At 47.5% G+C, this 22,382-nt stretch overlaps 9 protein-coding genes across 9 annotated transcripts; 6 read left to right on the forward strand and 3 right to left on the reverse strand.

The window, feature by feature from the left end:
* Window positions 1-1,450: 1,450 nt before the first annotated feature.
* N7483_004642 (uncharacterized protein) lies at window positions 1,451-3,446 on the forward strand (the record flags this gene model as incomplete). Its single annotated transcript, XM_057088079.1, has 4 exons — window positions 1,451-2,175; window positions 2,278-2,638; window positions 2,698-2,923; window positions 2,968-3,446. 4 exons carry the CDS (start codon window positions 1,451-1,453, stop codon window positions 3,444-3,446), a joined length of 1,791 nt encoding a protein of 596 aa, XP_056947908.1.
* A 997-nt stretch (window positions 3,447-4,443) lies between these two features.
* Window positions 4,444-5,349, forward strand: N7483_004643 (uncharacterized protein; the record flags this gene model as incomplete). The annotated part of the gene is made up of 1 exon (XM_057088080.1): window positions 4,444-5,349. One exon carries the CDS (start codon window positions 4,444-4,446, stop codon window positions 5,347-5,349), a length of 906 nt encoding a protein of 301 aa, XP_056947909.1.
* A 461-nt stretch (window positions 5,350-5,810) lies between these two features.
* Window positions 5,811-7,190, reverse strand: ppmA (type 2C protein phosphatase PTC7; the record flags this gene model as incomplete). The annotated part of the gene is made up of 1 exon (XM_057088081.1): window positions 5,811-7,190. One exon carries the CDS (start codon window positions 7,188-7,190, stop codon window positions 5,811-5,813), a length of 1,380 nt encoding a protein of 459 aa, XP_056947910.1.
* Window positions 7,191-8,045: 855 nt separating this feature from the next.
* Window positions 8,046-10,254, forward strand: N7483_004645 (uncharacterized protein; the record flags this gene model as incomplete). Its single annotated transcript, XM_057088082.1, has 6 exons — window positions 8,046-8,084; window positions 8,147-8,636; window positions 8,692-9,287; window positions 9,354-9,484; window positions 9,548-9,564; window positions 9,623-10,254. 6 exons carry the CDS (start codon window positions 8,046-8,048, stop codon window positions 10,252-10,254), a joined length of 1,905 nt encoding a protein of 634 aa, XP_056947911.1.
* A 659-nt stretch (window positions 10,255-10,913) lies between these two features.
* On the forward strand, window positions 10,914-12,649 carry N7483_004646 (cytochrome P450; the record flags this gene model as incomplete). The annotated part of the gene is made up of 3 exons (XM_057088083.1): window positions 10,914-11,159; window positions 11,252-11,449; window positions 11,537-12,649. The coding sequence occupies 3 exons, from the start codon at window positions 10,914-10,916 to the stop codon at window positions 12,647-12,649; spliced, it is 1,557 nt and encodes a 518-aa protein (XP_056947912.1).
* Window positions 12,650-13,268: 619 nt separating this feature from the next.
* Window positions 13,269-13,988, reverse strand: N7483_004647 (mitochondrial 37S ribosomal protein mS41; the record flags this gene model as incomplete). Its single annotated transcript, XM_057088084.1, has 1 exon — window positions 13,269-13,988. One exon carries the CDS (start codon window positions 13,986-13,988, stop codon window positions 13,269-13,271), a length of 720 nt encoding a protein of 239 aa, XP_056947913.1.
* A 427-nt stretch (window positions 13,989-14,415) lies between these two features.
* kin28 (TFIIH complex serine/threonine-protein kinase subunit KIN28) lies at window positions 14,416-15,684 on the forward strand (the record flags this gene model as incomplete). Its single annotated transcript, XM_057088085.1, has 2 exons — window positions 14,416-14,611; window positions 14,672-15,684. 2 exons carry the CDS (start codon window positions 14,416-14,418, stop codon window positions 15,682-15,684), a joined length of 1,209 nt encoding a protein of 402 aa, XP_056947914.1.
* Window positions 15,685-17,486: 1,802 nt separating this feature from the next.
* On the forward strand, window positions 17,487-20,495 carry N7483_004649 (putative kinesin family protein (KipA); the record flags this gene model as incomplete). Its single annotated transcript, XM_057088086.1, has 2 exons — window positions 17,487-18,294; window positions 18,364-20,495. The coding sequence occupies 2 exons, from the start codon at window positions 17,487-17,489 to the stop codon at window positions 20,493-20,495; spliced, it is 2,940 nt and encodes a 979-aa protein (XP_056947915.1).
* A 337-nt stretch (window positions 20,496-20,832) lies between these two features.
* Window positions 20,833-21,985, reverse strand: N7483_004650 (uncharacterized protein; the record flags this gene model as incomplete). Its single annotated transcript, XM_057088087.1, has 2 exons — window positions 20,833-21,859; window positions 21,918-21,985. 2 exons carry the CDS (start codon window positions 21,983-21,985, stop codon window positions 20,833-20,835), a joined length of 1,095 nt encoding a protein of 364 aa, XP_056947916.1.
* Between the last annotated feature and the right edge of the window lie 397 nt (window positions 21,986-22,382).

The raw sequence follows: 22,382 nt of genomic DNA on the forward strand, positions 1-22,382 counted from the left end.
AGTCAGCTGGTATATTTTCTTTGACACTTTAATTCTCCTGCCCTGTTCGACATGGTGATTCTCCTACCTCGTTCATTGAATCACCAACACCAGGGAGTGTGGTCGATTCAGTCACTTAAGCTCCGAGCTCAGCTCAATCGTTTACAGAACAAGGTTTGTCACCATACAGGCATTGTTCTTTGCGCATTGCGCATTTGTTAACAATTTCACATAGGCTGTATATCCCCAGTAACGTGCCATGATTGAACCTCACGTGTCATCCATCAATTCAAGATGGATTGAAACCCCTTTGGTTGCAAGGTAGGATGACTACCCACTGCATCCTTCCTGTCTCAACGTAATAAGCCCAAGTCCTTGACTGTCGTCAAGTCCACTTAAGCTCTGGTTCATTTGTTATATCCGGTAACAAGACTTGTCACCATGCAACCTTGGAAGCATTGGTCTCTGCACAGCTGCTGAAACATTCACAGAGCCTCAATCTCTGCAGGAACAGGCGAATAGACAGGCCAGAATTGACATCTTCAACAGTCTATCTGGTTAGACATGACCATCCCTGGGAAACACCGTACTTGCAGGCCTCAATGGCTACAGACAGTATCACCACTGCCTCAATATGATGGGCATGCGCCCCCTGAGCCCATTGGCCCCCTGGCTTGTTTCCGATAACCAGGCTTGATGCTATAACGCCATTTATCATGGTATAGCTAATGCTATGGTTGAAGAGAGGAAGTTGGAGTCCTATAGAATCAGGTCGAATTGATGACAGGGACATTGTCAAGGGTCCATCAGCCGCGGTATGGTTATCTTCAAGGGCAGTACACTCTGCTTGAGATGAAGGGCACATTTCATTTGAATGAAGTCCATTATTAACATTGGTTCAGTCGGTTCTGATTGCATCTGTCTCAAGTCTGATCGAATCTGATCAATTGTGGAGTGGGACATAATATGATATGGTCAACTTGCAAACTGGCACCTAGCTCTTCCAGACCAATTTGATTGTGCAATCAAAGTGCGAGCGAAGATCAAAGAGGCCTGGCCTAGGTAGGTTCCAATATCTGTTTTCGATTCAGAGCTTGTGAAACCTTTACCGGCCACCCTCTTCTATTGTGTTCCCCATCCGAAGCTCACACCACATCTTAACAGGTTGGTTGTGCTTTGGATATTCATAAGGAGATATCCTGAAGACCATCCAGTCTCTGGTATCTCACTGTAACGTGTCTGGTCTGGTGGGAAGTTCTTAAGTTGTGGCGTCATTGGGGCGCTTCCTCCCGTTCCCAGAGACACACTCCTTCTCCGACCTAACGCGTCTCTTCCCGCGCTCCCCTGCGCGACTCTTCCTTCTCCACATCTTCCAACCTCACACCTTCTTACCCATTCTTCTTTCACAACAACACCTCCCTCCTTTTCTTATTTTGCAATCTTTCACCCCCACCCATTACTGTCTGCCATTATGGCTGATGAGAAACCTGTCCCCGCGCCTGAGGCTGTTGATCAGCCAGAGGCTACCTCCGCAACCGATAAGCCAGCTGAGATGGAGCTGGACAAACCCACCACTGCTGATGAGAAGCCTACTGGTAAGCTCAAATTTGATATCCTATTATACATGAATCATATTCCCCTGGTGGAAGCTGTTTATATTGGGCAGCGCCTGCCTGCGACCTCTGTGTTTGTGCGACCAACGTCCGCTGATTCACCTGTTCCTCCTCCAGAAACCACGAATACGACCGTCGACAAGAACGAGGTTGAAGCACAGGCTGAGAAGCCTGACACCACTGATGATGCGACCAAGGTCCAAGATGAGGAACATCCAGACTCAGCTGATGCTAAGACTGAAGCTGATGAGCCCAACGGAACTCCTGCCTCGGCTAAGAAATCCTCCAAGGACCGTCGCCGTTCCACCGGTTATGCCGATAAGAAGTTGAACCGCAAGAAGTCACAGACCCGCCTCACCCATCTTGACGCGAAACCTGGCGACATGTTCCTTGCACGTCTGCGCAGCTATGCGCCATGGCCCGCTATCATCTGCGACGAGGAGATCCTACCTAGCTCCCTTTTGGACACCCGCCCTGTTACTGCTCTGCAGCAGGATGGTACATACCGCGCTGATTATGCTGAGGGTGGTCGACGAGCCCATGAGCGTACCTTCCCTGTCATGTTTTTCGAGACCAATGAATTGTAAGCTTCTCCTGTCTACGGGCCGTTTCCTGTTACTTCGGCTCTGTTCATCTAGCATTTGTTCTGCGCATTGACTGACATTTATGCTAACTTACTTCCTAGTGCTTGGGTTGTTAACACCAACCTGACCCCCTTGGATCCGGAGGATTGCAAGAACATCTCCGAGAAGAACAAGACCAAGCAGCTGATTGGCGCCTACAAGGTTGCTTCGGAGGGTAACGATCTCGCCCATTTTAAGAAGGTCCTGGCAGAGCATGAAACCGCTTTGGAGGAAGAGCGCCAGGAACTTGAGCGCGAAGTCGAAGAGAAGGCTAAGGCCAAGGCTGATAAGGCCGCTATGAAGACCAAGCGAAAGAGCAAGGTTGCTGAGACCGACGTTGAAATGGAGGATGCCGAGGAAACCAAGACACCCAAGTCCACCAAGAAGCGCAAGAAGGTCGAGACCGACGCTGAGACCGAGAAGGTGAGTCACTGCAACATGTTACATCTCGGTATTCGCGGAAACTAATCCATCTATTATAGCCTGCAAAGACTCCTAAGACCGCGACCAAGCTTAAATTGACCACTCCGAAGGCTCCTGCTGAGGAAAAGAAGAAGACCCCGGCCACTAAGACTAAGAAGGCTGCTCCAAAGAAGGGCAAGGCTGCGGCTGCAGCTGCGCCCAGCGATGAGGAGGAGACCCCGGAGGTCAAGGAGCCTGAAAAGCAGGTCGACCCTGAGGAGTTGAAGAAAAAGAAGGAGAAAGAGAGTAAGTCAACCTGCAACGCATAGGCCCCTATAAATGTCACTTAGAGCTTACTTGCTACTCAGTTTTGTTCTTGCGTCACAAGCTTCAGAAGGGCTTCATTTCCCGCGACCAGCCTCCCAAGGAGGAAGAGATGGACGTCATGGCCACCTACTTTGATAAGTTGGAGAAGCACGCCGATTTGGAGGTTTCTATCATTCGCTCGACCAAGATCAACAAGGTTCTGAAGATGATTATCAAGCTCAACTCGATTCCCCGTGATGAAGAGTTCAATTTCCGTCAGCGTGCTATGGCTATCTTGTCCAGCTGGAAGAGCGTCTTGGACAGCGATGCTCCCGCTGCTTCGACCGACAAGGAGGACAAAGACGACAAGCCCGCTGCCAACGGTGCTTCCAAGAAGGAAGAGTCAGCTGAGACCCCTAAGGTCGAGACTGAGGAGGAAAAGGATTCGGAGATTAAGCCTACTAATGATACCCCCATGCCCGATGCTGATTCTGAGAAGCCCGCTGAAGAGAAATCCGAGTAAGGAATAAATGTGCTATTGCTATTGCCAATGGCAAGTTTGTTTCTTGTTCTCTTTCTATTCTATCATGGGTTTTCAAGGTTGGGTCTGGGCGTTTCTGCTTGTGACGTCTCTGATTTGTTCTTCTGGATGTTTTTCTCTTTGTTTTTTTATCCCGCTGCTGCTACAGTTTCTTGTCTCTTGATAACCCATTCTCGCCATGTAGTAGTCAGATCTCGGGATTGATGCTGGCATAGTCCAGCTACAGTGTTTCTTTTACATTTTACGATATCGGTCAATGACCAAAAATGTTCTCTAGTTGGAATTCTTTTATCCCCCATTTGTTTCTCTGTCTCTTTTTCATTATTTTCCTTTTCTATTCTCTGTACATTGTAGCGGATCTGGTCATTGTGCATCGGAGTTACAGCTCACTTTGCTCAGGAGACATGAGGATCTTATTTTCTTTTGAATTTACAAGATATTAACTAAATCCGTGTAGAAAGAAAGGATTCATCTTAGCACTAACACTTGAGTGGTCAAGTTCTTTTGTAGGATTTAGCTAAAGGACCATACTTGTAAACATTTGGATTTTAGTTCCTGGACATTAGCATCGGGTTCTACTAGTATTTGTTATTCAGACTACTAAATGAATGTATATGTGCCAGTGACTAGTATGTTGTATCAATATGTCCAAGCCTTCTATCTGAACTGTCATGTGACCCCTCGACTTAGGCTTCCACTCTCAAGTCTTCTTGCCGTTGATTTCATGGATCTTGAAACATAAATATCATTTGCAAGGTTGTCACCCTGTGATCACACCATGTCATCAACACAGCAACATCAGATGATGGGAGCCCACCAGCCATCCCATAATCAAAGTATCTCACCAGAGCAGCTACAACAACTAATGGGAGCTCATTGGCAGAGAATGTCACCAGAAGAGAGACAGAATATGATGAGAGCCCAGTGGCAGCGACTACCCTATAATCATACCATATTTCCCGGGCAGTGACAGCGTATTATGAAAGCCCGTGGGCAACAAATGCAAACATTGATAGTCAAGCAACAAGACAGATCCCAGGGCCAGCCAAGTCTTGTCAGTGTGATGGGGACAGCCCCGGGACCAGGAGAACTAAAGGGTGCACGATGGTACGAACTGCCTCTTGAAGAGCCTAGTAATTTGCACTGGCTATCTGGCGAAAAGCCTGGATATATCATATCCCTCGAGAAAGCTTGTCAAACAGGATCAGTTCCGGATATACAAGCAGTTATCAAATCGAATCATCTCTCTACAATCAAACTCTATAAGGCTCTACTCATCACACTAAATGCCGGACGCATCCATGCGTCTGCATATCTCCTGGAGAATGGTGCACAAGTCGTAGGATCCACACCAAGGAATATTCTCTCCGCACCAGTCCCTTCTCAAATCCCTCTCTTCGAGCTCTTGATTCAGCATGGCTGGGATATTAATAAAGTAGAGGAAGCAGAAGACCTTCTCCTTCCAAGTTTATCCATAGTAACGAACCTCCCACTTCTGGACTGGTTCCTATGCCATGGCGCAAATCCTAATGTAGGCTGGAGAGTTGCCGATCCAACACTGAAAGCTGGTCTTGATAATTACTGCGCTGCTCTAGAATTCGCTGCGAGGAAGGGAAGCATCGAAGCTGTACGGATGCTACTAGACGCGGGTGCGTGCGTATCGAATGGGACGCCGTTACACTCTGCGGCCGGAGCTCTTCCGCCTGGTTCCAATGCACATACTGGAAGAGTCACTCCTAGTGAGGAATTTGATATCGGGATGATTCCCATAATGGATGATCTTGTGAATGCTGGCGCAGATGTCAAGCAGAGGATTGAGACTTGTCATATGACTCCGGTCTATGCTATTAATCATGCTGTTATGGCTGGGGCGGTGGAAGGGTGAAGTGGTTATTGAGGCATGGGGCAAATCCGAGATTGAAGGGTGCATGGGGAACTGCGCTTGATTATGGTGAGAATATGGGGAGCGATGAGATGAAACGAGTGTTTACAGATTGAATAGAAGATGTAGAAGGGACCCAGACAACTTAGGTTGAAGATGTTCAAGTTGATAATGCCCAGATGGGTCATGGTTGAATATGTACAGATCCAAATGATCTGATATCTACAAATGCCTCACGGCGAAGTCTATCAATAATTAATAAAAGGTATCAGAATCAAGCACGAATGGTTCGGTTCCAGCAGTTCATACATATAGTAGACGTATATGTACCTGGCACCGCCACCCAAAATGACAAAACCGCAGCGCCCCCGAATGCAGTGATAAGAAGTATGTAAGCGTGATTTCTACCTCCCAGCCCACGAAGACTTCAGCATACGACAAAAAAACATAGGAAATGGACGTCATCACTCAGAGCTACCACTTGAGACGATGCTCTCGTCTATGGCAACGACAACAAGGGCACAGATATCATCGACCTTGCCACCACGGTAGTGGTCACCAGGGTAATAACGCTGAGCCTCTTTGGCGAAGGGTCCATCCCGGCGCATATCAACACTGGCCATCTTGGCCTCGCCAGCAATGGAGGCTGCAAGTAGAGATTGCAGAGTCAGGTTGGCTCCTAGACTGGAAGCTTCCTTATCATGCTCCTTCATGTCCCTTTGAGACTTTGACGCTCCTGGCGGGGGAGGAAACGCGAAGGCTAGTCCACCCGGGACGGTGAGATCACGAAGGCTGTCTGAGACCCCGATACCATACTCCGGAGTAGCAGTCCAAGCTCCAGTCAGGATCATACGACTGGAAACAAGCTTGAGAATATCTTGGTTGTTGAGGTTGTCGAAGACACCATCAGTAGCAAGCATGAGCACATCACCATGCTGCATCTGAATGTTGGTGACAGACGCATCACTGGGGAAGTCTTCCAAGTATGCACCGCCGAATACAGAGGCCTGGGCACGCATGCGTGGAGGGATAATGCTGAGCTGGTATGGGGTGTTGAAGGCATGAGTCTGTGGGATAGAGTAATGATGCACGGCAGCGAGACGGAGCAAGACCGAACCCGAATCACCCAGGTTTGCCAGCTCAACGCGACCATCCGGTAGCGCAATACCCACAGATGCAGTGCTTCCTCCAGCTTTTATGCTGGGATCAGCGGCTACCTGATCATACCCCGCCTGCAGGAGCTGCTTGGGTCGCAGCTTTTCAGCAGACTCGTCCCAAGCCAAAGCTGCATTCGCCATATGGCCACATATTCCATGCGAGAAGTCAGCCGGGTCCACTCTGGACTCGGTCCAACCACCCACACCATCTGCGACTGCAAAAGCGACTGCCTCCGCGTCTCCCGTAGCTTGTGTGCCTTGTCGGTGTGTGCCGATACGGCTCACGAAAAAAGCATCCTCGCCACTATCTGGACGGCTTCGTCGCCGAGTCGCCGGGTTCCTATCTTTGGATACACCTATCGCATCTGACAGGTTCGGATCGAAATCATATGCATTTTTGAGGGGGTGGAAGCGGCGGCCTTTGCCGGATGAGGACACGGAAACCCGATAGGAGATGCGAGAGGGAGTAGAATTGGAATTCCGGGTTGGGGTGGAGTGAAAAGCTTTGCGAGATTCAAGATTCAATGCATTTCGAGCAATAATTGAGGACCATGTAGGTCTTCGAAGGAAGGATGTAAGAAAAGATGGGGTGGAATGAGCGGAGATTGAGCTAAACCCGCTATGAACAAGGGTCTGTAGGCTGCAGGTGGAACTGCAGGCTCTACAAGAAAGACTTGGCGAGACCATCGCAGGAAGATCTCGACCCGCCCACTGGATGTACAGATCAAATGAGCATTTAAAAGAAAAAGAGGGCGCAAAGGGGGTTTGTAGAATCACGATTAAAAATCATTGACGGATAAGACCGAACCCGATCATCTTATCGTGATTGACCGCCCGGGCGCGCCTAACATTCCAAAGGTTGATATACGCGTCCACGGGTTAAGCATAAAAGAAGGGTATAAGGTATAAGCTGACTAGTTATTAGTATAAGTTATATTATATTAAATATTATTATGCGTATGAGTGTAAATCTCTGAACTAAACACTTCACATTGTTTTTTTTTTTTAAAAAAAAAAATTTAGTCCTTAATCAATTCCAGAAGTACCTGTAGATTGGAGATTAACATAAGTATTCTGTATATATAACTACATAGTAGTGTTAGCTTTAATTTTTATAATTTTTATTCTTTAATTCACAATCTATAATCCGTCCAATCCCTTCTATTTTAGTCTGATGTGTTACAGTATGATGTTAGTTCCATATATAACAAAGTGGGCTATGTCGGGGCGGAGAACCCCAGAACCTCCCCCATTAAGACTCGATTGTACCTGGCTGTGGGATCAAAACAGAAAAAACTTTCTTCCTTCCTCCTCCGTTCAAGCTTCATTTCTCTCCCACTTCCAAGATATTGAGTTATCATTGCATCGTCTCATATCTATCAATACGATCAGCACGAAACAATAATACGGAATATCAGAATATCCCCTGGAAACGCCGAGTTACATTCCTAACCGCGCTTCGGTCACAGTAAGCCTACTCAGCTAACACAGCTCATTGGTCTGCGAATACAGTTGAGAGGTGTGTGCGTTAAAACTAGAACTATGGCGCCTAAAGAGAAAAGTGCTCTCAAGCGTGGCAGGGTACGTGGTTCCCTCTTTCTAAGTATGGTACCTTACTGACCCTGGTCGCTCTCCACTTCTAGCTCAGCGTGGATGCCGATTCACAAGACCTGAAAAAGCCACGCCGATCTCAGCGGATATCAAGCCAGCAGCAAGCAGTGGAAACACCAGTCAACCATGAATATCTACCAACCCCCATGACTCACGCTCATTCAACGGACATTCGCAACGGAGTAACGGTTACTCCCCCAGAAAGCCCGAGTCGAACTCGCAAACAGTCTCCCCCGCCAGAAATCTCCCAGGTGTTATCGTCGCCTCCAGGGGATACACAAGCTCTATCGCAGTTTGTCTACCCACCTCGAGCATTTGCCGATGAGGTGGAAGATGAAAGCGAAGAGGGCGTCTGGGGATACCTGATCCCATTAGATGATAAAGTGGATGAGACTTTTGTCTTGAAAACGCGTAATAGTTGCGAAAATAGGGCCGATTCTGCCAAGGACAAGTCAAAGGCCTGCAAGCCCGGCAATGGACAGGCACCTGGTGGATATCTATTCGGCCGTCATCCTGAGTGTGGTAGGTGGAAAACATTGGCTTTTAAGAAGGGCATCAACTGACGTTTTCCACTTAGACTTGGTGATCGATAGCCCTACGATATCAAATAGGCACTTCCTTTTATTTGAGGAGAAAAAGAAAGGCGATGTCGTTGCTTTGGTAGAAGACCTTTCCAGCAATGGCACCTTTGTGAACGATGCCCTTGTTGGACGAAACAAGAATCGAGAGCTGGAAGATGGTGATGAGATTTCTATTCTCAACGAGGCCCGCTTTGTTTTTCGCTACGCCCGGACTCGAGAAATTAGTGGTTTCCGCCAGCAGTACCGGCTTCATCGTCAGCTTGGCAAAGGCCACTTCGCGGCGGTCTATCTGTGCGTTGAGGGGTCCACAGGTAAGCAATATGCAGCCAAGGTGTTTGAAAGACGCCCGGGTGACTCGCAAAAGTCTCAAGGTGATACTGCATTACAGCAAGAAATTGCTCTCTTGAAGGGAATCAACCACCCCAACTTGCTCTGTTTGAAAGACACTTTTGATGAACCAGACGCGGCTTATTTGGTGATGGAGTTGGCACCTGAAGGTGAACTGTTCAATTTGATTGTCAGTAAGCAAAAGCTCAGTGAGTCTGAGACCCGTCATGTGTTCCGACAGCTCTTAGAAGGGCTTAAATATTTGGTAAATACCCCCTCCCCAGGCTTGCGATGAACCAAATATGAAACTAAACGTGATGATTTAATCCAGCATGAGAGAGGAGTTGTACACCGAGACATCAAGCCGGAGAATATTTTGCTTGCCGACAAGAAAATGACCGTCAAGTTGGGTGATTTTGGTCTCGCTAAGATCATCGGCGAGGATTCCTTCACCACAAGCTTGTAAGTGAAACCTTTTATCATATTGCTCTACGCTACTTGAGTCTAACTTTGTGTTTTAAATAGGTGTGGTACACCCAGTTGTAGGTTGATTAACATGGTGAAACTAAAAGTGATGAAACTGATTTTTTTTTTTGATAGACGTTGCTCCAGAAATCCTGCAGGACACCCGTCGACGACGGTATACCAAGGCTGTGGATGTTTGGTCTCTCGGAGTGGTTCTATACATCTGCCTCTGTGGCTTTCCACCTTTCTCTGATGAGTTGCATACCCGGGCTTATCCATATACATTGGCACAGCAGATCAAGATGGGCAAATTTGACTACCCCTCACCTTACTGGGATTCCGTGGGCGATCCAGCCCTGGATCTGATTGATCGAATGCTCACTGTGGATGTTGAGCGGCGGATCACAGTGGAGGAGTGTCTCGAACACCCTTGGATGACCCAGAAATATCCCAGTGTCACAGATAGCACTGATGGTCTGACGGGTGCTCTAGGCAAATTGGATTTCTCCAAGCGCAAGATGGAACGAGAACGAACCCTGCTCAGCAGTGTCAATGATGGTCAGTTCAGTGAGCATGTGGAAGGTGGTGGTGAACCTGTTAAGTTCGTCCACAAGAACGATGCTGGCAAGCGAGTTCATAACCGACCAGCCAAGGCGAATAAAGAGCAATCTCCCGGTGAGAATAGTGGTTCTCGGGACTTTGTGAACCTTGGGCAACATGGTGATGCCCCCTTATATGATGAAAAGCGTCCAACTCGAACCAAATAAACCTGGTTCCGCATGAAATTCTTATGTGTTCTTTCATTCTGCATCTTTTATTGTCCCTCGTTGGTGTACTGTTGGTGTACTGGAAGATCAGGGAGTGGGTTTGGTAAAATGGTGATATACTTAATGTATAGTTGAGACTAATGGGTCCTGGACAATTCATATTTTTTTCAATTCCACTGAAATTCACGAGTCTATAATATATTTTCATGGCGTACTTCATCCACTACATTATACTCTATATACTACCATAGATCGTGCGATCGTCAGGTACTAGCGGATGTTGCCTCCGACGTGGCGTGATGAAAACTGCCGCATGGCATGATTTACCCCCTTTTTTTTCAAATATGAAGTGAATTGGAGAGCTTAGGATTGGTGGATAAACCAATTATGAAATATAATATCAAAATAAAAAGAAGTAGATATAGAATAAAAAAAAGGGAATCTGCTGTGTACTAACCTATGTAGTATGCCAGGTGTGGTTCCTGACTGTCCTGCGTCGACACAGGGGCAAGAAGCGGGTCTCCTTTTACGCTTCATCGAATGACAACAGAGATTATTATTTTGTCTTCACCCCCCCCTTCCAAGGTTCCTTTACCCGTTATCGTGTCCAACTTGTGGACTTTCTTTTCTTTTCTTTTCTTTCGTCTCACTGCGGCATCATGGGTCTCTTTTCTAGTTTTATCGACTCCTTCTGTGAGCATTGCTCATCCCAATCCATCTACACCTTGGTCTCGGTGGGCGCCTTGTCCTTTATCGCGTTCTCCGTGATCATCAACGTCTTGCGCCAGTTGCTCTTCAAGAGCCCCCATGAGCCTCCCGTCGTCTTCCATTGGTTTCCTTTTGTCGGCAGTACCATTAGCTATGGTATCGATCCTTACAAGTTCTTCCATGCTAGCCGCGCAAAGGTTCGTGACTCCCGGGTTCCTCAGTGCCTCCATCGGGGAGAAGAAACAACTCCTATCCGATGAAATGGCCATTGACTTACATTTTCTCCTAGTATGGTGATATTTTCACCTTCGTTCTGTTGGGAAAGAAGACTACTGTCTACCTGGGCACTAAGGGTAACGAGTTCATCCTGAATGGAAAGCTGCGTGATGTTTGCGCCGAGGAGGTGTATTCGCCACTGACCACCCCGGTCTTCGGTCGCCATGTTGTCTACGATTGCCCCAACTCTAAGCTCATGGAACAGAAGAAGGTAAGGCGAGCAGAAGTTTCAATTTCAATTGAAAAACAAAGGAACCGAACTGAAAAAACAAAGGAACCGAACTGACTGGTTTTGAAGTTCGTGAAATTCGGCCTTACCTCTGAAGCCCTCCGGTCTTACGTTCGCCTCATCACCACCGAAGTCGATGAGTTCGTTAAGACTTCCCCCGCTTTCCAGGCCTCCAAGGGTACGTTTGATGTTAGTAAGATCATTTCCGAAATCACCATCTACACTGCCTCCCGCTCGCTTCAAGGCAAGGAAGTGCGTGCTCGCTTCGACTCGACTTTTGCGGAGATGTACCACGATCTGGACAAGGGTTTTGCGCCAATCAACTTCATGCTGCCTTGGGCTCCTCTGCCTCACAACCGCAAGCGTGATGCCGCTCAGAAGAAGATGGCCGAGACCTACATGGACATTATCCGCGAGCGCCGTGAGTCTGGTGGCGAGAAGGAGGAGGATATGGTCTGGAACCTCATGTCTTGCACTTACAAGAACGGTACCCCGATTCCTGATGTCGAGGTGGCTCACATGATGATTGCTCTCTTAATGGCTGGTCAACACTCTTCGTCCTCTACTGCTGCTTGGATTGTTCTGCGTATGGCTACTTGCCCTGAAATCATGGATGAACTGTACGAGGAACAAATCCGCGTTCTGGGTGAGGATCTGCCTCCTCTCACTTACGAGAATCTTCAGAAGCTGGATCTCCACTCCAAGGTTATTAAGGAGACTCTCCGTATTCACGCCCCTATTCACTCCATCATCCGTGCCGTCAAGAACCCCATGCCTGTCGAGGGAACTCCCTATGTCATCCCCACCACCCACAATGTTCTGTCCTCCCCTGGTGTCACTGCCCGATCTGAAGAATACTTCCCTGAACCCTTGAAGTGGAACCCCCACCGCTGGGACGAGGATGCCGCTGCAGCCAAGGACGAGGATGATGAGGAGCAGATCGACTACGGTTATGGTCTTGTTAGCAAGGGTACTAACAGCCCCTACCTTCCTTTCGGAGCGGGTCGTCACCGCTGTATCGGTGAGCAGTTCGCTTACGTCCAGCTGGGAACGATTTTGGCTGCGCTGGTGCGCCAATTCCGATTCACCAACCCTCCTACTCGCAAAGATATCCCTGACACTGATTACTCGGTAAGCGATTTACTCAACCCCACTTTGTTGAAACTCGTACAAGTATACTGATTTATTTCTAGTCACTGTTTTCCAAGCCCCTTGGCAAGTCCTTCGTGCAATTTGAGAAGCGTGGAACTAAAGAATAGATGAGTTTGTGTACTACAACCTCGAGAAAGGGAAAGCATTCCAATTGAGAGAAAGCCGCTTGAAACTGGACACTGATTATATCTTTACACATAATGACCCTTCTTTGACGTTGTAGAGGCTCCGCAGAAAGCTGTCATGTTTAATCTGCTCAGCTTGCTCATGCTTCGCCTTCTCCTGACGTCCTTGAATGACTCTTGCCATTGTACATTATTTTACCTTTTTTTGTTTTGATTCCATTCATCTTGCCCATGGCTAGAGGTTACCCTTGTTTGTGTTGATATTGTTACCATATTTATTTATAATAGCATGGCTTGAAGAATATATCCATTCATCTTATTAAAAAAAAATCCCACGCACTTTGCTTCGTAGCATGCTTATACATAGCAACCCTGAAGGGAACAAAGATGAAGAGATCTTGAAAGATCATGTGGATAGATGTATAGTACAGTACAGAGGGAAATAATAGAAACACATGGGCCATTAGGGACCGTCAGGGCTCAAGAAATACTATGCAAGAAACGCCATTCCACCCTTATCCCATTTACGCTTTCCTCCTCTCCTCCAACCGTCTCTTGGCCCGAACCTCCACCCGGCGTCGTTCACCACCATCAACCTTCTGTCCTCGCTTATCCTCCCACATACCCTCTTGAACTGAGATGGTAGCAGCTGTACCATGGCTTCCCTTCACGGGCTGAAGGAAAGGACCCATGATCTTAGACCCGCGGTGGATCTTCATGTGGGCGAACTTCTTCAGCTGAGCAGAAGGGATGTGTGTGTATTCTGTAACACCAGGCAGCATGTTGACAATGGTCTTCTTCATACCAGGTGTCAAAGTAGCGGAAGAAGATGTAGCAGATGTCGACCCTTCTTCCTGTGTTGATGGGATTTCCACCACTCGCAATTGAGCGACTCCATCAACCACTTGTTCCAGATCGCCGCCGGGTCCGTACAATCCACTACGGAACTTCTCGCGCTTCCGCATCAAGTATCTTCGCGAGCGGGCGGGCTCAACGCCCGCTTCTCGGAGTTGGTCGGAGCTCAGAGTGAAAAGTGAATCCCATGTGGGGATCTTGCTGGCATGCTTCGACATTTCCCGGCCGATCAATGTGAGGAAGGTCTGAACATTGGGAACGAATGGGGTTGGCGAGGGAACGGCGAGGGGAGTCTTGCCGTGCAATGGTCGAGTGCATTGCTTTGAGAGACTGACGCTTTGGAAAAGCCGCGATGGGAAGTTGCGGAGCTGTTGCGCGCGCATGGCCATGATTGTTGGTCCAGGGGTCCAGGATTCAAACCTGGCCGTTCTGGAATTGAGGTATTATTCTTCTGGAATAACAAAGAAAAGGATTTAGATTGAGGCCTGGTAGGTTAGATGGCCAAGGGGAAGTGGACTAATTAACCCGCGGATTGCAACTCTTCTGATGTTGTCCCAGAGAAATTTCGGGCGGTCACGGGATCAACGATACTCCGAGGGTATTCTACAGTGAATGAGTCCTTGCAAGGTTTCAATTCACCTCTAATCTTTCATTTGTCTTGGATTGCATTTGACTTTCAAGATTGAAGATGAATACTTGATTTTTTTTTTTTACTAAAACAGCTTCATTGCTGTTTAGATCATTTTTAACACTCCCTGTTATCCTTTGTCTTCGAAATACCCACCACATAAATCCTCCGCATTCCCCGCCTCCATCATGGCGGGCTCACCATTTACCTCTCGGTCGCCCTCGATGACAGTGGCTTCACCAAATTCTTTGAGGCTAAGGGCAGCTGCAGCTCAGAATGGTCTTGGTGCAGCAACTCAGGCGACGTCCTCGACACCCATATTGAACTCCGGTCAAGAACTTACGGAGCAGCTCAATGCTGACGTCCGACAAAGATACGTGAAAGGTAGCTTGATTCTCGGGATCTTCTAAAAGCTGAACTACGGGTATACTGACAGTATCTTAGATAAAAAGCTTGGTGAAGGTACATATGCTGTGGTATACCTGGGACATCTACGCGAGGACCCATCATCCTTCGTTGCTATCAAAAAGATCAAGGTCAATGCGGAATACAAAGATGGATTGACTATGGACGCGATTCGAGAAGTAAAATATCTTCAAGAATTATCACATCCCAATGTCATTGCCCTGCATGATGTGTTCTCTTCCAAGGATCAGAACTTGAACCTGGTGTTGGAGTTTCTTCCTCGCGGTGACTTGGAGATGCTGATCAAGGACGGCGATATTCAATATGGTGCAGCGGATATTAAGGCTTGGATGGGAATGCTCATTCGAGGAGTATGGTTTTGCCATGAGAACTTCGTGCTGCACCGAGATATTAAGCCCAACAACTTGTTGATTGCCTCGGATGGAGAGGTCAAACTGGCAGATTTTGGTCTGGCCCGATCCTTCGCAGATCCATATCTCAACATGACCCACCAAGTGATCACTCGCTGGTATCGCCCACCAGAGTTGCTTTACGGAGCCCGACAGTATTCCGGAGCTGTGGATGTGTGGTCCATGGGCATGGTGTTTGCGGAGTTACTTCTCCGAGTACCATTTGTAGCTGGCAACACCGATCTTGATCAGATTTCCAAAATCAATGACGCGTTTGGTACCCCAGCGGAAGAAAACTGGCCGGGGGTTACACAATTACCCAATTACATCCCTACTGATCCAGCACACCAGGTACCCTTACAGGGTCGGGATTTCTTCCTTCGCCAGTTCCCTACCGCGGGTCCGGTGGGTGCTGATCTGTTGATGTCGATGTGTGCTCTTGATCCCCGGAAACGAACTACAGCGTATCAAGCCCTCTGTCATAATTGGTGGACGATGGATCCCCAGCCAACTCGGAATGAAGATCTACCCCGTAAGATGGGGACCAAAAAGATGGGAGATGATTTGAGTCGACGTGGCGGTGATGATGATGGGCCTTTCAAGAATGCGGCTCGGCAATTAGATTTCGGGGCTATGAAATAATGATAATTGTGTGATACCTTGAATTAATATATTCTCGTCTTTTTTTTTTTTTGTTACTCCCTTACTTGACGGAGTATTCCGTGTCGTACTTTCAAGTTGCATTATTTGGCACTTTGCATTATGCAAGTGCAGCAATCATGATTCATGTTGTATGCCCAACCTTGTTATTATCGCCTCACCTTATCTCTCTGTTGCCAGATCTACAACATCGTTGAGGATGATTGTTTGATATTCTACTCCGTATACGTACTTTCATATGACTAATTGATATATAGGACATTTGGACTCATAGACACTGGCATCTGTCTACCTACACTTTATTAGCAGTGAGATCTACAAAACTATACAAACTATTCCATGAACATTCTCGAGACCTGTCATGTTGTCCAATATGCGCACATTCCAACCTCAACTCCTTACTCCCAACTCCGTACTGAGACATGAATGCTCGGGGCCGGGATCGGTGGGTCTTGAAGATCCTCTTTATATAGGGATCATCGGACGTTAGGCACGGACAAAGCTGGAAGGGTTCATGAAACGGCATGAAACGAACCACCATATCTCCACTCTATACACTAATTGGTCATACTGAAATTACTTTCATCTAGAATCAACCCATGAGCTTCATTTGTTAACCCCTATTTTTTGTTCTCTTTTTTTTGGGGGCTTCTCTTTTGATCCGCTACTTTCCACTTTCTCTCCACTTGATGATCAGTCATTGGTTTAAGCTTGAGAAGAGGGGCGCTATTTTAAAGCTCTTCTCGAGTTCTTATGAATCCAGTAATGTACTCCGGATGCCCCCTTTTTTTGGATCTTTGACCTCCAATGCCTGTTGATTCTCAAGATAAGCTGTTTCCCGTGCTCCGTACTTTATATTACTTGCCTCCGTGCGTCTAAGCCCTGGGATTATCCCCTCGTTCTCGACCCCTTTAGACTTCACTTGTCACTTGTCACTTGTGATGATCTGATCCTGCACTGGTGTGACATAGATACTTCTAAAGGCTTGGGAAGTTTGGAGTATACCATCACATCATCCAGGGGTAAAGGGAAAGTTATATAGCCCTAGAAGATAACTAGGGTGAAAGGAGTTAGTTAGACAGCACTTGAGTGATTCCCTTGAAGGAGAATGGTAGCAAAAAACCTGATTCTCATGACATTTGCACTTTGAAAGTATCTAGGTGTACAGTATTCATGAATATTATATGTAGGTTGAAATATTCTCTCTGTAACAATGCCCTTTTTTGTCCTTTCTTTTTTTTTTTGCGGGGGAGAACTAAGTAAACTCCAAGCCACTTAATTTCTCTTCCTCCTTCTTACTTCTTCAAGTTATCTTTTTTTCACCCCATCGATATCAATTCCCGGTCCTTTCAGTTTGTTTCGCAATACTTCTTTTGGACTGCTGTACGTCGTTTTCAAATCCCCACGCGTCAGTTGTCATCGCAATCTCAGAACGTATGTTTGTTTGGACCCGTAAGCCGTCCCGTTAATCCCCCCCCCCCCCCCCCTCTTTCCCACACATGGAATCAGGTTCTCCTCCAATATATGTGAAATATATTGGATCTATATATGCTATGTGCACTTACATATATACATTCCTTGTTTCATACAATTCTTTCTTACGGTGAAACTCCCGGCTAATTAGTGTGGGCTCCAGTGTCAAAAACGCGACAGACCGTCTAGGATTCACCGTCTTCCAATCTCAAACCGGTCTATCTCTACCACTATATCCCCGTCAACTCCCGTATGGCTCTTGAATCCTAGTGCGCTCACGGACCCCTTCAAATCTAAGGGGGTGAAGAGATATGGCTTCAATGACCACCCTGCCTCAGCCGTCGCGGCAAACCAACCCCCCGACCGGGGCATTACCCCCTCTCCCTAATTCAAAACCAAGAAAAAGCACACCTGCCCCAGCAGAAACACCCCGAGCCGCGTCGCCATACCAACAGCTTTCAAAATTGCGCACTCCATCAAGTCCCAAGCCATCGCTGGCACGATCGCCCTTGGCCACTTCCAACTCCACATCCAATCTCACTACCATTCGGTCCGCATCTAATGGACGCATACCGGGAAGCCCAGAAAAAACCTTGCGCCGAACAATCAGCATCGCCTCGTTTCCACAGCCGCCTAAAGCGGGAAGTCGTCCTTCGACTGCATCGTCTGTATCCGGTATCACGGCCACTCCAACAACAACAACAACAACAACAACAACAACAACAACAACAAGTACCAAACCCAAGCGTGGCTCACGCTTGAGTACCGGAACCACAAGCAGCTATCGAAGTTCAAAAACCCCATCGCTATTGAACGGGAGTGCAGATGGAAAGTCAATACTGGCGGATGCACGCGACCAAGAGGGCTCGCCTTCGCATAGCAGAAGTTCGTCTGCTCAGGGTTCATGTTCCACAAGTGCAACAACATTCGAGGATGCGGATGATCCGGGAGGTAAATCAGCCAAACCAAAGGAAACCAAGGGCAATGTTCTTGTCAGTGTGCGTGTTCGGCCGGATCCAAACCAGGGGGAGACTGCAAGAAACCATGGCGAATGGGGAGTGGATGGACGGCAGAGTTTGATCTCACATCGAGGAAAAGATGGAGGTGATTACTATTATGGTGAGTCTAAATTAGGTCCCCAAAGTTTCCATGTTTCTTTTACATACGATGACTAAATATGTAACGCAGATAATGTATTCACGGCTCATGAAAATAACGCCAAGGTGTATGACTCGGCTGCCAAGCGACTGGTTCGACGAGTCATGGAAGGTTATCATGGAACCGTGTTCGCTTATGGTATGACAGGAACTGGTAAAACCTTCTCCATGCAAGGCACAGCCACATCTCCCGGTGTAATCCCGCTCGCCATTACAGATATCTTCTCGTTCATCCGAGAGACCCCCCATCGAGAATTTCTCCTTCGCGTTAGCTATTTGGAGATCTATAACGAAAGGATTCATGACCTGCTTTCCGCCTCAACTGCGGCTGCCAATGGTACGGCTGCGCCTCAGGAGGAGATTAAATTGCGCGAAGATAGCAAACGAGGAGTCTATGCGACCCCGCTCAAGGAGGAAATTGTGCAAAGTCCGACGCAGCTGCTCCGTGTAATCGCACGAGGTGATCACGCCCGACGGACCAGCAGTACGCAGTTCAATGCGCGTAGTTCGCGAAGTCATGCGGTTGTGCAAATTGTCGTCGAGAGTCGAGAGCGAGTGCCCGCAGGCGGAAATTCCCAAGACAAGCGCTCTGGCATTGCGCCTGGAGGAGTCCGTGTCTCGACTTTGAGTCTGATCGATCTGGCTGGTTCCGAGCGAGCGGCTGACGACAAGGAGCGTCGAACTGAGGGAGCTCATATCAACAAGTCTCTTCTCACATTAGGAAACATCATTTCCAAGCTCTCTGATTCCAAGGATAAACAGGGAAATCCAATGGACAAAGAAGGTCGGCATTTGCCGTACAGAGATAGCAAATTGACCCGATTGTTGCAGGGCGCTTTGTCAGGAAATTCCCTCGTCAGTATCCTTTGTACGATTCAACTGGTCTCGGGTGTGAATGCACACTCCGGAGAAACGCTGAATACGTTGAAGTTCGCTGCACGAGCGAAGAATAACATTGTTAGCCACGCAAAGAAGGCCGAAGAAGCCTATGGTGCTGGTGGAGGTGACGCTGGTAGCCGGGTTCTATTGGAGCGTTACCGCATGGAGATTCAAGCTCTCCGTGGCCAGCTTGATAGTCAAGCGAAGGCTCAAGCAGAGAAAGAACTCAAGTGGGATGAGCAACAGTTTGAAAAGGAGGCACAGGCTCGTCATGAAGAGCAGGTCTTGGAAATGCAGCTGGCCCGCACTGCACTCAAGGAACGAATTGAACACCTCAATCGCTTGATCTTGAGCTCCAAATCCACCGGTGTTAATAATCACAATAGTTTTTCCTCTGCATTTGGTCGTCTATCGAGAATGTCTGCCACAGATGGAACTCGCTCGCTGCGGTCATCCGCTAGTCAATCAACTCTGGGTGCTGGTCACTCCATGAGACCTATATCTTTCATATCGGTCAATAGCAACGATCCCTCCGTGCATTTTTCGGGTGGGCCGTTCGGAAATGAAGACGAAGACGATATGGGTGAATTTGGTGATGGCAGAGCAAGCCTCCAGCGACAGGTCACTGCGTTACAGGCCGACCTAGGTGACAAAAATCGCTATATCTCAACCCTTGAGCGTCGACTACTCCAAGCGCGCCGGTCAAGCCATTCTCGGATGTCGGTGGGAGTCAAGTCAACCAGCTCGACCATCTCAGAACACCCACAGCCGGACATGATGGCGATGCTTCGCGAGAAGGATATGGAGATTAATGAGCTACGCATTCAACTGGATGATAAAGATAGAATGCTTGCTGCCCTTCGTTCCGCTGCACGACACCGAGACCTAGCCGCCGTAACGAGTGATTCACCAGAGTTGAAGAGCAAAGAAGACTCGACAGCATCTGGTGCTACTAGTCCACTCGGAACAAACCATACTCATGTATTTGAGAAACCCCTCAGTCCAATGGCCCCTCCTTTACCAGGAAAGGGTAGTGAAAAGGACGAAGACCGAAGAAGAAATATGGATGAAGTATCCAGAATGCTGGATGAAATGATCCAAGGCCGAGTTGAAAATGCCAGTGGTCATCATCACCACCATCATCATCATCATCAGAAAAGTTCGCTGGGTAGTATCAAACGGACTGATAGTGATGCTCGTCGTGTATCCTTCTCGGCGGAGGTTCCTGCGTTGAATCCCAATGCGTCTGCTTCTACGGTGAACTCGAGTTCCCCTCCAAGTTAATATGTTAGGCGCTTTTGCCTTATTCTTGTACTTTTTGCTGACACTTCCTGTTGATCTGATACCCCTTTTATCTGTATACTTTTCATGTGAATTTTAGTTTTAGTTGGCTACTTTGTTTCTAGAAATGGAATTATCCGTCTTATAAGTCTACCACATCAGATGATAATACATACAGTATGATATTGATGCTACCTAGAGTTATTTAAGAAATAGAACGCTGAATGTGGTATTGTAATTATCTCCTGGAAATGGAGAAGATCAGGAAGAGTGGGAAAGAAAACACGCACCATATGAACATAGATCATCCCCGACTCGGAATGAAGAATTCGTAGTCGTCTCACGCAGTAATTTCCAGTTCGCCCATTCTATTCTTAGCATACACATCCTTCCACCGGTCCCATAATCGCTGTAGTTCCTCAACATATTTTGAATGAAGTTCATCGATGTATGTGTCATCGATCTTGTCGCGGTTTTGCTGCTGCATCACCGGAATTGGTCGTCCAACCACGATATTCAATGGACGGCGGTATGGCATGAGTCCAACATCGTAGTTGAACACTCCACGTGCATGGAACAAGGGGATCGTAAATCCCATAGTTCGCTTGATCAGCATTTGAAGCTTATGAATGAGTGGGTGTTGGTCTGAATGGACCTGCTCGTACAGATCATTCTCGCCAAAGGCTAGCACGGGAACTAGGTCCGCACCGGTACGAATGGCTAATTTGATAAAGCCCTTTCGTCTTTTCAACACAAGCCGTAAACTGTGGGGTTGCGCATTCAGAGACTCCCGAGCTCCGCCGATGACAATAGTGATTGCTCGTCCCATTCCCTCGTTATCCGCTCCACCCTTAGTCAGGAGATTCTCACATGATTCGCGTGAGACGCTAGCCAGACCCATTGCAAGTGCATATTCTCGATAGAAGGGAATGCGGAAGTTCGAGTCCAAGGTCAATAGGGTATTGGTGATTCCAGGGAACAGTCTCGAGAATCCCAGAGCTTCGGTTCCGAATGCAGCAAAAGCACCATGTGAAATGATGCCATGAGGATGATATCCGAAGATGTATTTCTTGGTTGGTGGTAGTGGCTCTTCTCGATGGAGTTGAGCAGGGAAATAAGATGCATAGATCGACCAGATGGGAAGTGACCGTAAGAAGTTACTTCGACCTTTCAGTTCGCCGGATGTCGGTGCTGTAGAGAATAAGGAGATATAGACCAGGTACGGAAGGAGAAGTGGCCAAAATAAAGGGATTGCGCAAGTGAAGAAAAAGCTAGTCACAAAGATGGCGATTGTGAGTGTGTGACATAAGACTAAAAATGTCTGTAGACGTCGTTCCAGCCCGATATTCCATGGGGCCCAATGAATGCTGATAAGATTGTCAGTTTGATTCATTCAAATGTTCCTGATAGACTTTAATGGCGTACCGGCGCCTTCCTGGATTCTCATTTCTCCCAGAACAAGATCTGCGACCAGACTGGACCTCCCCATTCATTGTGTGAAATCCGAATCAGGATGCCCAGGTGGTGAAGAAGGTAACCTCAAAAAGCTCCCCGCGATTCAAGTACAAGCAGGAGCACCTGGGCAGGACGGATGACGTTATGGGTTAGATTATGTAATGCATTTGAATTTCCACGTGAAAGATGAAAATGTGACTAATCCAGTGGCTGTAGAACCAGAATTTACACTATGTAGGTACATATGTACTTCCAAAGTTAGGACCAGGTGGCAAAATATACATGTTCTTCCATTTAGAGCTGAAATTTCCACAAGTGCAGTTATAGTCATGAATAAAGTCAATTCCATTTTGGAGCTAAATGACATCCAAAGAACACCCGAAAACGCCGGTCCTTATGTGTATCTAAATAATGCAGACATTCTCCAACTTTTGA

The sequence above is a fragment of the Penicillium malachiteum genome (assembly GCF_028827825.1).
Source record: "Penicillium malachiteum strain IBT 17515 chromosome Unknown utg000002l:1.0-8849297.0:1.0-8852440.0, whole genome shotgun sequence".
Taxonomy (NCBI): Eukaryota; Fungi; Ascomycota; class Eurotiomycetes; order Eurotiales; family Aspergillaceae; genus Penicillium; species Penicillium malachiteum.